The 14,282-nt window shown below is 48.0% G+C and overlaps 1 protein-coding gene across 4 annotated transcripts in view; it reads right to left on the bottom strand.

Moving 5' to 3' along the window:
- The window catches only part of LOC139228058 (transcription factor SOX-13-like), a 193,893-nt gene that overhangs the window by 62,236 nt on the left and 117,375 nt on the right, over positions 1–14,282 (bottom strand). For all 4 annotated transcript variants that reach the window (XM_070859212.1, XM_070859215.1, XM_070859214.1 and 1 more), the window contains exon 2: positions 1,541–1,766. In XM_070859212.1, coding sequence (XP_070715313.1) covers positions 1,541–1,765 — 225 coding nt within the window. In that variant the 5' untranslated portion in view covers position 1,766. The remainder of the gene's footprint in view (positions 1–1,540; positions 1,767–14,282) is intronic.

Raw genomic sequence — 14,282 nt, 5'->3', positions numbered from 1 at the left:
CAACGTGGTCAAAACCTCCCGTGGCAGGACCCAGATTAAGTCGCCGGTGCCAAGTTTGCCTGGTATGTGATATTTGACTTGGCTCAAGATGGCTGCCACCTCACAAGCACACTGAATGAAGGCAGATGCCAGGCATACAGTTGATGAGGAAATACTGAGGCAGCCCGATCATATATCCACGGTGGCATGCCCATTACAGTTGGGTTTAAGAGATGCAAGTGGTTGCTGCTAAAGCCTCACGTCCAAGTGGCGGGACTGCCATTCAATGAGTCTGGCGGGTGTCTCAACAATCTCCCGGTACCAGCCGGAGGTCAAGTCTTCACATCGGACGTGGCTGGGTTTTAGCACTTGGCGTTGCACTTCTGTGAGATCTGCAATGGTTGGCTAGATTCTCCTGGGTGCACTGCAGCTGGCAATATGCAGAGTGGACGTCAGCATCTCCAACTGTCGCAGAGCCTGAGGCCTACCTTGCAGATGTCACTAATGCTGCTCAATAGCAGAGGACCCTTGATTAACTGCAGCACTCAACTGAACAGCAGAGTGCACAACACAGTTTGCGCCCATGAAGTCCTCCCCATTTGACAGCTGGCCCCATGAATCATGAACCAAACTTGATTAAGAGGCCGTGGGATTATGATGTTTCTTTTCAACACCAGCCAGCACTTCTTCAGCCTCCATCTCTGCCACATCCACACAAGTAAGATGATGCGGGCGAGACCAAAACTAGGGGCCATAAGATAGTCACTAATAAATCCAATAAGGAATTCAGGAGAAACTTCTTTACCCAGAGGGTGGTGAGAACGTGGAACTCGCTAATGCAGGGCGTGTGGTTGAGTCAAAGAGCACAAATGCATTCAAGGGGAAACTAGATAAACACATGAGGGATAAAGGAATAGAAAGACATGTTGATGGGGTTGGATGAGACTCGTGTGGAGCACAAACACCGACATGGACCCATTGGAACGAACGGCCCATTTCTGTGCTGTAAATACTTTGTAATGTTTAACTTCCATTTAATGCCTGTGTTGCAAGAGGAATTTCAGCCCCAGTTAGTTTAGCAGTCAGAGATGGTGCATTAAGTAGCTGCTACAAATCTACGTGAGACCACTTGCGGCAAACCAGGCCCACCCACCCTTTCCTTCAACCACTGTCTGTCCCGCCTGTGACAGAGACTGTAATTCCCGTATTGGACTGTTCAGTCACCTGAGAACTCACTTATAGAGTGGAAGCAAGTCTTCCTCGATCTCGAGGGACTGCCTATGATGACGCGAGACCTCCAGAGTCAGAAAGTATCAACGGGCTGGTTTCATCCCACCTTTTACTTTCGATTTGAAGACAAAATTGATTGATTCTTAGTTGCCTGTAAATCCTGGCCTCCCCATTGGCATGAAACAGTCCAAAACTTCAGCTGACGCTTCGAGTCTTTTGGGGCTTTTATCAAAATTCATTCACGAGGGAACAAAGGTCGGCCAGAGCAGGATTCAACTCAAGTTCTGAGTCAGATCTGATTAGAGGCCACGCACTCACGTTGGTAACTTACATGCGTCTGTTTCACGACTCCTGACCTTTCAAGGTCAGAGCTCTCTCGCACCACCGCCGCTTTGCTCTGAAGCCCCTCGCAATGAGGATTGTTGGGAAATGAAGCACTGCGAGATCCGTAACAGCTCCTCTCTTCCTCCACCTCCTCCACTTTCACCTGGTCATGCACCATGATCATGTCTCCATTCACTTCCATGCAACAAGAAGCCAGTTGTCGAGCGGACATTCTGCAGGATGAGGAGGAGGAGGGGGGGAAAATAAAGCAGAAGATGTGACATTGGTTCAATTTTGGGTCGCACGCTCTTAAGCTCAAGTCCGAAATGAAATCGAGCCCACCCAACCGATCCACGTGTAACTGCAAATTCAACGAAACCACGGAATGCAAGAAGGGGGCATCACATGCAGTGTTCCCGCTAAGCTGTGCGGCCGTTCAGTCACCTGCAAGGTCCCGTGCAGGCCGCTCACCGGCTTTTACATTGTAAGGGACCGCGCTTTGGGGGAGGCGGGCTGTGCAGGAGGCAGTGCCACCTGCACAGGGGCCATGTTGGTCACAGGTATCCCCGTGTGAACAGAGAGCAAAGGGGAACGGCCGATACTTTAAGTAGTCTGTGTCAGCTGTGACTCAGTGGGTAGCACTCTCTCTCTCTCTCTCTCTCTCGCCTCTGGGTCACACGGTTGTGGGTTCAAGTCCCACTCCAGAGACTTGAGCACAAAAATCTAGGCCGACACTCCCAGTGCAGTGCTGAGGGAGCGCTGCATTGTCGGAGGTGCCGTCTTTCAGATGAGACGTTAAACCGAGGCCCCGTCTGTCCCCTCAGGTGGACGTAAAAGATCCCATGGCAACTATTTTGAAGAAAAGGGGAGTTATCCCCGGTGTCCTGACCAATATTTATCCCTCAATCAACATAACAAAAAAAAATTACCTAATCATTAGCACATTGCTGTTTGTGGGAGCTTGCTGTGCGCAAATTGGCGTTTCCTACATTACAACAGTGGCTACACTCCAAAAAAGTATTTCATTGGCTGTAAAGCGCTTTCAGATGTCCGGTGGTCGTGAAAGGCGCTATATAAATCCAAGTCTTTCTTTCTGCCTGTCACACGCAGTTACAAAGACTAATTGGAAAGTCTCTCGAGCGGGTCGACTGAAAAGGTGACCGTTTTAAACTTTTACAAACCCCAACAGCCAAGGCAACAAAACACTTCTTTATCCAACTCCACAGGCATCAGCCGGATTGCTTTTGGAGCCGATGCTTCTGCAAGCGAGAGGCCGTCTGCGATAATGAGTGGCAAAATTGATTTTTTTGGGGGGAACGCACGAGCCCATTCTGCACTCAAGAGGGGAATATTGGCTTCATCGCTCGACAGCTGACACGTGGTTTTCCTCCGAGCAAACGGTGTGTGGGCGCGGAAAACGGTGGGGGCAAAAAAGGAAAGATTTCTAGCGATAGCGCTATCGCGGCAAACAAAAGTAACTCAAATAATTCAACCTACAAGTCAAACAGGCTTGGCGCGAGAGTGCCAGTTAGAGGAGAGTCAAACAAAAGGCTGTGAAACAACAGAACCTATTCTGTAATGGAAAGGGAACGGAGAGAACTGTGAACGATAGGAAGTGGGACAATGGGCTCCTGGACAAAAGAAATCAAACAAAAGGGAAATGTGACAAGGGGGACAATGGGATACAGTTTGCTCCGTCATTCCTGCTCTCATGGCAGGTTTATCTCTCCTTCCTTCCCTTCCCAAAGCCTCCTGTTTAGATTTCATCATATCTCGTTTCCTTTCAACAAATTTCTTTGTCCGCCAGACTGGATTTAATCTGCGATCGAGTTAATGCGAGTTTTTATTTAAGCTCTTGTGTGTGAGTCAACAGCTACCACACAATGGAAGGTAGCACGTTAACTCTCGCAGCGCCGAAACGTCTTGGTGTGTGTTCAAGATTATGGAACGCACAACAGAAACACAACCCCATAACACACCACCTCCCCCGGCCCATTTTTGAACACTAACATTTCGGTCAATGCCTCCAGTGAGTGAGTGGCCAGCCTTCAATGGTTTTCCCACCTTTTTAACTATCCGCTGGAGCTGTTGGGATCCCCTTCTGTCCCAAGGTCTGGAATTCCCTTCCTAAACCTCTTCATCTCTCTGCCTCTTCTTCCTTCCTTTAAGACATCCCTTAAAATCTATTTACCTTTTCACCTGTTCCAATATCTCCTTTTGTGGCTCAGTCTTTGGCCAGGGACTCCCAGGTGTCGGTGGGGATGTTGCACTTTATCAAGGAGGCTTTGAGGGTGCCCTTGAAACGTTTCCTCTGCCCACCTGGGGATCGCCTGCCGTGTAGGAGAGCCTAAGTGGAGGAAGAGCAGCCGGGAGGGCGCTGAGCACCTCGAGTCTCGTCGCCGAGAGCACGCAGAAAGCAAGCGCAGATAGCGGAAGGAGTGTGCGACAAATCAGACTCCCCACTCACTCTTTCCTTCAACCACTGTCTGTCCCACCTGTGACAGAGACTGTAATTCCCATATTGGACTGTTCAGTCACCTGAGAACTCACTTTTAGAGTGGAAGCAAGTACATAAGAACATAAGAATTAGGAACAGGAGTAGGCCATCTAACCCCTCGAGCCTGCTCCGCCATTCAACAAGATCATGGCTGATCTGGCCGTGGACTCAGCTCCACTTAGCCGCCCGCTCCCCATAACCCTTAATTCCCTTATTGGTTAAAAATCTATCTGTCTGTGACTTGAATACATTCAATGAGCTAGCCTCAACTGCTTCCTTGGACAGAGAATTCCACAGATTCACAACCCTCTGGGAGAAGAAATTCCTTCTCAACTCGGTTTTAAATTGGCTCCCCCGTATTTTGAGGCTGTGCCCCCTAGTTCTAGTCTCCCCGACCAGTGGAAACAACCTCTCTGCCTCTATCTTATCTATCCCTTTCATTATTTTAAATGTTTCTATAAGATCAACCCTCATCCTTCTGAACTCCAACGAGTAAAGACCCAGTCTACTCAATCTATCATCATAAGGTAACCCCCTCATCTCCGGAAGCAGCCTAGTGAATCGTCTCTGTACCCCCTCCAAAGCCAGTATATCCTTCCTTAAGTAAGGTGACCAAAACTGCACGCAGTACTCCAGGTGTGGCCTCACCAATACCCTATACAGTTGCAGCAGGACCTCCCTGCTTTTGTACTCCATCCCTCTCGCAATGAAGGCCAACATTCCATTCGCCTTCCTGATTACCTGCTGCACCTGCAAACTAACTTTTTGGGATTCATACACAAGGACCCCCAGGTCCCTCTGCATTGCAGCATGTTGTAATTTCTCCCCATTCAAATAATATTTCCTTTTACTGTTTTTTTTTCCCCCCCAAGGTGGATGACCTCACACTTTCCGACATTGTATTCCATCTGCCAAACCTTAGCCCATTCACTTAACCTATCCAAATCTCTTTGCAGTCTTCCTCGATTTCGAGTGAATGAATGATGTGGTTCAGTGTCGAATTTTGTTTGGCGATGCACCTGGGGACATTTTACTATATGACGGGTGCTATATAAATGCAAGTGGTTGTAAACATCAGGCTCTAAAAAGGAAGACATTGATTGGGCTGGAAACCCTTTCACTCACTCCAAATATCTGTGGAGCTTCAAACATGTAACTGCACCACAGGCGACTGGTGCTAAAAATAGCAAATGAACGTGCATTCATCAAGACATCCTCAAGTGCGTGAAGTGCTGAGGCTGGATGGTTACAGAAATGCAGCAGCCAATTGGCCCACAGAAAGGTCCACAAACAGCAGCGAGATAAATGACCAGTAATCTGCTTTGGCGATATTGGTCGAGGAACAAATGGTTGCCAAGAGACTGTGAGAACTTCACCTTTTCTTCTTCGAATACTGCCGTGGGATCTTTTACGTCCGCCCGAGGGGGCAGACGGGGCCTCGGTTTAACGTCTCATCCAAAAGACGGCACCTGCGACAGTGTAGCGCTCCCTCACTGGGCGTGTCAGCCTAGATTATGTGCTCGAGACGCTGGGGCGGGGCTCGAACCTGCAACATTCTGACTCTGAGGATAGCGTTTGACCACTGATCCCAAGCCAACACACAAAAAACTGATCAGGGTATTAAATCAAATTGAATACTTAAAAAGAAAAAACCCACAATCATTGCAGTTAACCAATCATGGAAAGAAGATGGGAAGAGCTAGACGGAGGGTCAATGTCCCATCTAGCTTACCGTCTACCACCCTGGTGGTCACAGGCACATGGAGATGTTCAGAGACCCTCATGTGATTTTGACCCAATGGGTCCAAGACCCCAAGAGCTGAAATGTAGCCTCCATCCGTTCTTCGGAACATCATCATTACAAATCCAACATATTTATCCTCGGTCAACAGTGCCATCACGATACAGTTTGCATAGCAGCCAGGCAGCACCAAACCAATTTCCAAAACAGATGCAGACTAGAGCCATAGAATTGTTACAGCACAGAGGAGGCCATTTCGTCCCGTCGAGCCCATCCCAGTGGGGTCGAATGACTGTTTCTGTGCTGCAAATTCTACCTCCTTCATCTCGATGAACATAAAACTCAATCCCTCCAAAATTCAGAATTGGGTAACTCAATGTTTTCCCCTTCTTCGGAACAAGGGGAAGGAATGCTCGGGAGCATGACTAAGAACAAGCTTCCTTGAGTAGAGGTGTCGGGAAATTCAAGAAAATTGTTGACCAGGCTCAGTGGGTAAAAATCTTTACACAGCCCAGGGAGCTCAAATGTACAAACAAGAGAACAGATTTGCCATCAGGAACCTGGGATCTCCTGGTCTTAAAATGTACAATTTGCCTCGACAATCCTTCCCATAACTTGGGATAAAGTTACCAGTTGGTCAAAAGTCACTGCTCAAATGATGCTACGTTGTGGTTGAAGAAGAAATGGTCCCCTTGCCAATGATTGCTTAGCTGATGTAAAAAGGGGAGCTTCCTCTCACCCAGGGGCGCACCACACGAGCCAGATAAGAAAGCGGGAGGTTTCCCGCGTACCTCCGTAACCGGCTTTATAATCACCCCCCCCCACCCGTCCTTCCTCGCTCTCACCTACCCCACAACGTTTAATCAGACCTCTCGCTTGGCTGATGGATAAATGACAATGACTGTTGTCTGTGAAGAAAGAAAGACTTGCATTTGTATAGCGCCTTTCACGACCACCGGACGTCTCAAAGCGCTTTACAGCCAATGAAGGACCTTTGGAGTGCAGTCACTGTTGTAATGTGGGAAACGCGGCAGCCAACTTGTGCACAGCAAGCTCCCACACACAGCAATGTGACAATGACCAGATAATCTGTTTTAGTGATGTTGATTGAGGGATAAATATTGGCCCAGGACACCGGGGAGAACTCCCCCTGCTCTTGTTCGAAATAGTGCCGTGGGATCGCTTATATCCATCCTTTGAAAGAGAAATTAAACCGAGGCCCCATTTGCCCATCACGGTGGGCGATAAAGATCCATGGCACTTTTCAAAGACGTACAGGAAGATTCCTCCATGTTCTCAGTTAACCTTCCTGAGTCAGCCAACCTCTCCAAAACACAGACCAATTGGCCACACACCTCATGGCCATTTGTGGGGACTTGCTGTGCACAAAATGGCTCCTGTGGTTGCTTACATAACAACACAGATTTTGTACAAAAAAAGTGCTTCGAGCCACCAGAAAAATTGAATAAGTTGCTATACAAGTTGCTATACAGTGTCAGCTGCGGCTCAGTGGGTAGCACACTCGCCTCGGAGTCAGAAGATTGTGGGTTCAAATCCCACGCCAGTGACTTGAGCATATAAATTTAGGCCGACACTTGAAAAATGGTGCTGAGGGAGTACCATTAAACCGAGGCCCCATTTGCCCTCTCAGGTAGACGTAAAACATCCCATGACATTATTTTAAACAAGAGCAGGAGTTATCCCCGGTGTCCTGGGCCAATATTTATCCCTCAATCAACATAACAAAAACATTTCATCTGTTCAATATCCTTCTGTGGCAGTCCCTCGGAGTCGAGGATGACTTACACATTGCCGTTTGTGGGAGCTTGCTGTGCGCAAATTGGCTGCTGCATTTCCCTCATTGCAACAGTGACTACACTCCAAAAGTACTTCATTGGCTGTGAAGCGCTTTGAGATGTCCGCTGGTCGTGAAAGGCGCTATAGAAATGCAAGTCTTTCTTTCTTTATAAATCCAAGCTTCCCCCCACCTCCCCCAAATGAGCCAGTTGGGATTTAGAATGAACGGATGCTGTGGGACTGTTTGAAACCCAGACTTGATGAATCCTGCGAGACAAATGGAACCGACAATTCCAGGCCCCTACTCCAAGAAATAAGGTATTGGTGACCATATTAGAGATAATATGGTCACTGTGCCCAACATACGAGCTTTGTAATGAAAGCTCAGGGTTGACAATATGCTATCAATCCTTTGTGAGCAGCAAACAAAACAAACAAAGAGCAGGAGAGAGGAATTTGGCAAGAAAACACAATGGTTTCTCTCTCATACCCAGGACTTCCATTCAGCACAGGACAATCAGGCATTGTCAGGGAAACAAGAAAAGATGGTCTTCAGAAATGGACTGAAACAGAGGGTCTGTTCTGTGCACTCTAAGAAACTCGTCAATACTCTGAAAGCCCTCCTCTCGCGCTTCAGAAGAGCGGCCAGCCAATCATTGGCAGATTGAAGAGAGAACTCACGTTCCTGGTCGACTGTACTCACTTGATCCAAAGGGGGGGGGGGGGGGGGGGGGGAAATGGGAGTTCAAATGTCTGGACGTTTGAGGAATTGCGGAGCCGGAGGCGGTGAAATCATTTCATCAGGTCACAGTGTCCACTGGAAACGGCCAACTCCATTATAGAACCGGCCCCAGCTCTCCAGAGAATAACCTCCTTACAGCCCGCACTGCGATTCCAATATTCCAAAATGAGTGGTGCCTGTTTTAACGAGTTACAATAGCTGTCCATTTTCCACACACCCCCTTTCTAAACAGTAAAGAAAGAAAGGAAAGACTTACATTTATATAGCGCCTTTTCATGGCTACCAGGCGTCTCAAAGCGCTTTACAGCCAATGAAGTATTTTTTGGAGTGTAGTCACTGTTGTAATGTGGGAAACACGGCAGCCAATTTGCGCACAGCAAGCTCCCACAAACAGCAATGTGATAATGACCGACCAGATAATCTGTTTTTGTTATGCTGATTGAGGGATAAATATTGACCAGGACATCAGGGAGAACTCCCCTGCTCTTCTTCAAAACAGTGCCATGGGATCTTTTACATCCACCTGAGAAGAGACGGGGCCTCGGTTTAACGTATCATCCGAAAGACGGCACCTCAGACAGTGCAGCGCTCCCTCAGTACTGCACTGGGAGTGTCAGCCTAGATTTTTGAGCTCAAGTCTCTGGAGTGGGACTTGAACCCACAACCTGCTGACTCAGAGGCGAGGGTGCTGCCCACTGAGCCACAGCTGACACTGGGTATTGGGTGTTTCTTGGTTGGCGGGGGGGGGGGGGGGGCGGTTATAACTTCATTTAAAAAGGGAATGATTTACAAATATCAAACCCTTTACAGATGTTCAGCTGTTAGGACCTTTGCTACCACCAGATGTCAGCAGCACCCTATTTGCATACAACGCTATCTGGTGGTAAAGACAGTGTCACATTCTAATAATTGGAGAGTCACGGATTGCTCGTGAAGAACACTGACTGATACACAACCAATGTACGGGGAGCACAGTGGGAAGTACGATCTTCAGACCTGGAGCGCGTGCGCAGAAGCACAGCAAAGGCGCTTCCCTTCCAAACACAGCTGAGGGAGCAGAGGAGGATCAGAGCTGTCCACAGCTACATCGCAAACTGTGCGGGAGCAGAGCAAACTGTGCCCCAGGCTTTGCACAGCTACTGCAGTGGCCACTGAATGGGCCACGGCCCCAGCTGTACAGGGTGGCGAGAGGGATGGGAGTGGGTGAGGAGGGAGGAAGAGTACAGCACCAATAATATTGTACAATTGTCAAACCTTACTCACCATGAGAAAAACTTGACCTTTTAATAAACACACAAACAGGAGTAGGCCATTCAGCCCCTTGAGCCTGCTCTACTATTCAACAAGTTCATGGCTGATCTGCGACCTAACTCCGTACACCCGCCTTTGGTCCATATCCGTCAATAACTTTGGTAAACAGAAAGCGATCAATCTCAGATTTAAAATTAACAATTGATCTAGCACCAATTGCGGAAGATTGTTCCAAACCTCTACCACCCTATGGGCTCAAACTTGGCCAGGAGTTGCTCAGTTTTTTTTTTGGAGCAACTTGATTTTTCTGAAGTATCTTAAAAATCCCCATTTTGCACATTCAATTTGTGCCAGTAATAAGTGAGTTAGTTAGGATTTTTTTTAGTTTTGTTTCGTTTTGTTCAAAAGGGGGCGTTACCAGCCAACTACGCCCGTTTTGGCCATTTAAGCCGATTTGGATAGCTAATAGTTGCTCCAAAATAACTTAGGCCAGTGTATGTGGCCACTTGCGTCCGCACAGAAAACCCTTGGGGAGAGTTAAGAAATCAACGCAGGTAGGTACGAATGACTTGACTAAAGAATGCGAATAGGATCAAACAGCTATACAGGACTGACAAACTTCGCAAAGTTAATTTACTATACAACAGAAGCATTCATGGAAGCTTAAACTACAAAAATAATAGTAGAGAGACAAAACATATTTCCATAATTTTTTCAAAATATCCAAATAAAAAATAGAAGTACTTCCTGCTCATAATTCTTATATTCTTATGTAGGAAAGTATTTTCATCAACAGGGTTAAGGAAAGTCTTGAGTAAGCTCATTAAAATTAGTGGCAACACAATTATCATTCCCTCGCCCCCCCTCCCGCCCCCCGCGATCAAAACGCTCTCTCCCGTCCCCCCCAACGCAATCAAAACACCCTCTCTCTTCTCCTCCCTCTCTCCCCGCACCCTCCAATCAAAACTCTCCTCACTAAACAAAGCACAACCATCAATAATAAATAAAAAAATAAAGCTCAAGTCCTACCTCGCCCCGAGAAGTCAGCGGGCCAGCCGGTGCGGGAGGCCACTCAGCCGGGGAAAGGTACGGGACTCTCTCTATGGTGTGCAACAGTGAGGCGCCTCGGCCTGGGATAGGAGTGGGACATTGGGTCCCACGCTGCAGAGGAGCTACTGCGCATGCGCGAAACCTCCAGTGCGCATGCGTTGAGCTGCCGGCACTCTTAAGCGCAGGGCCCTAGCTCCGCCCCCTAATTGAATTGCCATGGGAGGGGCCACAGAGCGGCCAGAATTCGGGGACAACTTTTTGGCACCGATTTTATCCTAGGAAGTCGACGCATCTCACGTGAGTGCGCCGAAAAAACGGGTGGACCAAATTTGGGCCCACTGTGTGTGTAGAAGTATTTCCTAATTTCACTCCTGAAAAGCCTGGGTCTAATTTCTAGACTATGCCCCCAGTCCTAGAATCCCCAACCAGTGGAAATAGTTTATCTCGGGAAGTTCCAATGAGGAATACAAATGCTCGGTTTCAGTTCAGAGGAGTCTGCGATTGGTTTGACTTCCTTTTCTCCATAGAATTGTATCATTGCCAACATTGTAAACTTGGCCATTGCACAGTTTAGGATACCTGGATATCCCTCAAGGCGTTATCTTGTTAGAAGAACGTTTATCATCTTGTTCCTCCCCCACTCCCTGAAAATAATTTTGATAAACTTTTTATCAAGGCCACTGACACCACGTGCCTTTGCAAGGAATAGATTACAAAGAAATCTCAAAGACTTGCCTTTCACCAGCAGTTGGTTCTGTGCTGCAAAGAACCAGCATGGAATGGATAACTGGGAATCAACTTTCCCAAATCTATCCTCAGAGCACAAAGGATTATTTGCCAGATCTGCCTATCCCAAGCAACAAGGCTCAGTACGGCACTAGTAATTCATCGCAAAACGGGAGACTCAGTTCTTGCTATCCACACTTCCCAAGCGTTCAATGACAATGCATCAAATGCATAGACAAGAGGCTTGTGCCCTGCAGTTGGTTGCCACACACCAGCATTTGTGCGACGTTAGCCTCCAGGGAGCGAGGGAATGGAGGACGGAAATTCTCAGGCTTCTTAAGGCAGTCCCTCGGAGTCGAGGATGACTTGCTTCCACACTAATACAGTTCTCAAGTGACTGAAGAGTCCAATGCGGGACCTACCGTCTCCGTCACAGGTGGGGCAGACGGTGGTCGGAGGGACGGGCGGGTGGGGGGCTTGGTTTGTCGTGCGCACCTTCTGCTGCCTGCGCTTGGCCTTCCACGTGCTCCCGGCGAAGAGACTCGAGGTGTTCAGTGCCTTCCCAGATGCTTTTCCTCCACTTTGAGCAGTCTTGAGCCGGGGACCCCCAGGTGTCGGTGGAGATGTTGCACTTTTTCCAAGGAGGCTTTGAGGGTGTCCTTGAAACGTTTCCTCTGCCCACCTGGGACTCACTTGCCATTTTGGAGCTTTCATTAGAGTGCTTGTTTTGGGAGTCCAGTATCGGTTTACAATGGTTTATCTCCTGTATGGACGAGATGTGGACCATATACAGTAGACATCTCAAATCGCTGGAGAAATACCGCCAACGATGTCTCCGCAAGATCCTGCAAATCCCCTGGGAGGATAGACGCACCAAAGTCAGTGTTCTCGACCGGGCCAACATCCCCAGCATCGAAGCACTGACCACACTCGACCAGCTCCGTTGGGCGGGGCACATTGTCCACATGCCCGACACAAGACTCACAAAGCAAGCGCTCTACTCGGAACTCCTACACGGCAAGTGTTCCCCAGGTGGGCAGAGGAAACGTTTCAAGGACACCCTCAAAGCCTCCTTGATAAAGTACAACATCCCCACCGACACCTGGGAGTCCCTGGCCAAAGACTGCCCTAAGTGGAGGAAGAACATCCGGGAGGGCGCTGAGCACCTCGAGTCTCGTCGCCGAGAGCATGCCGAAAACAAGCGCAGGCAGCGGAAGGAGCGTGCAACAAACCAGACTCCCCACCCACCTTTTCCTTCAACCACTGTCTGTCCCACCTGCGGCAGAGACCGTAATTCCCGTATTGGACTGTTCCGTCACCTGAGAACTCACTTTGAGTGGAAGCAAATCTTCCTCGATTTCAAGGGACTGCCTATGATGATGACAATGGGACAGGAAGGCTAGTTGCACTGCAGTGCTACTAACATATCTCAAAAGGGTGTTCCACATTCCTAGCCAGACCTTTGCATTGGGCTCCCATTACTCCGAATTGTGGAATGTCAACACACAGTGGGGCGGTGTTCTGATCAGCTGCTCGAACACCAGCAGGAACCCTGATTAACGGCAGTGTCCACCGACCTCACACTCAAGTTACAGTGGCTGGTCAGTAGAATCTTCAAGGAAATTCCCAACATATGTGTCCAGTAGCCAATTTTCTTTTAAATAAAATAAGATCTCCCTCAAGATAATTTGGAGGATACCCTGTCTCGAATGATGGGACGTCTACACCATGTAACACACTATGTATTACTCTGCTGCTAAGGTGCAGATCTTTTTAAACTAGGCTGTGCTTTTAAGGGCACACGTTCTAATTGCTGAAAACAACATCCTGAAGTCCATTACAGTTTAACTGCTGTTGGCGAAGTTTGTAAATTGACGGATGATTGTAAATTCCTGGCTCCAAGTCAGAGGAAACCAGCACAAAATGGCTGCCTTACTTTCTCTTTTTTTTTAATATCAAAAGTTGCTGTGATGAGGAGAGATTGAGTAGACTAGGCCTATATTCCCTTGAGTTTAAAAGAATGAGGGGTGATCTAATTTAAACATATAAAATTCTTACAGAGCTTGACAGGGTAGATGCAGGGAGAATGTTTCCCCTAGCTGGGGAATCTACAACCAGGGGTCACATCTCAGGATAAGGGGTCAGTCATTTAGGACTGAGATGAGAAGAAATTTCTTCACTCAAAGGGTTTTGATTCTTTGGAATTTTCTACTCCAGAGAGCTGTGGATGCTCAGCCAAAATAGCAGTATAGGAGCAGGGAGGTCTTACTACAGTTGGACAGGACCTTGGTGAGGCCTCACCTGGAATACTGTGTTCAGTTTTGGTCTCCTAATCTGAGGAAGGACGTTCTTGCTATTGAGGGAGTGCGGCGAAGGTTCACCAGACTGATTCCCGGGATGGCAGGACTGACATACGAGGAGAGACTGGATCGACTGGGCCTGTATTCACTGGAGTTTAGAAGGATGAGAGGGGATCTCATAGAAACATATAAAATTCTGACGGGACTGGACAGGTTAGATGCAGGAATAATGTTCCCGATGTTGGGGAAATCCAGAACCAGTGGACATAGTCTAAGGATCAGGGGTAAGCCATTTAGGACTGAGATGAGGAGAAACTTCTTCACTCAGAGTTGTTAACCTGTGGAATTCCCTACCGCAGAGAGTTGTTGATGCCAGTTCATTGGATATATTTAAGAGGGAGTTAGATATGGAGAGTAAGCAGGAAAGGGGTACTGAGGTGAATGATCAGCCATGATCTTATTGAATGGTGGCGCAGGCTCGAAGGGCCGAATGGCCTAGGCCTGCACCTATTTTCTATGTTTCTATGTTGAGTATATTCAAGTCGACAAATTTTGGGGAATTAAGAAATATGGGGAGAATGCGGGAAGGTGGAGTTGAGGTAGAAGATCAGCTATGATCTCATTGAATGGTGGAGTGGGCTCGAG

This window comes from Pristiophorus japonicus, chromosome 17 (genome assembly GCF_044704955.1).
Source record: "Pristiophorus japonicus isolate sPriJap1 chromosome 17, sPriJap1.hap1, whole genome shotgun sequence".
Lineage (NCBI taxonomy): Eukaryota > Metazoa > Chordata > Chondrichthyes > Pristiophoridae > Pristiophorus > Pristiophorus japonicus.
The sequence above is the reverse complement of the archived record's forward strand: the minus strand, read 5'-3'. Positions and strand labels throughout refer to the sequence as shown.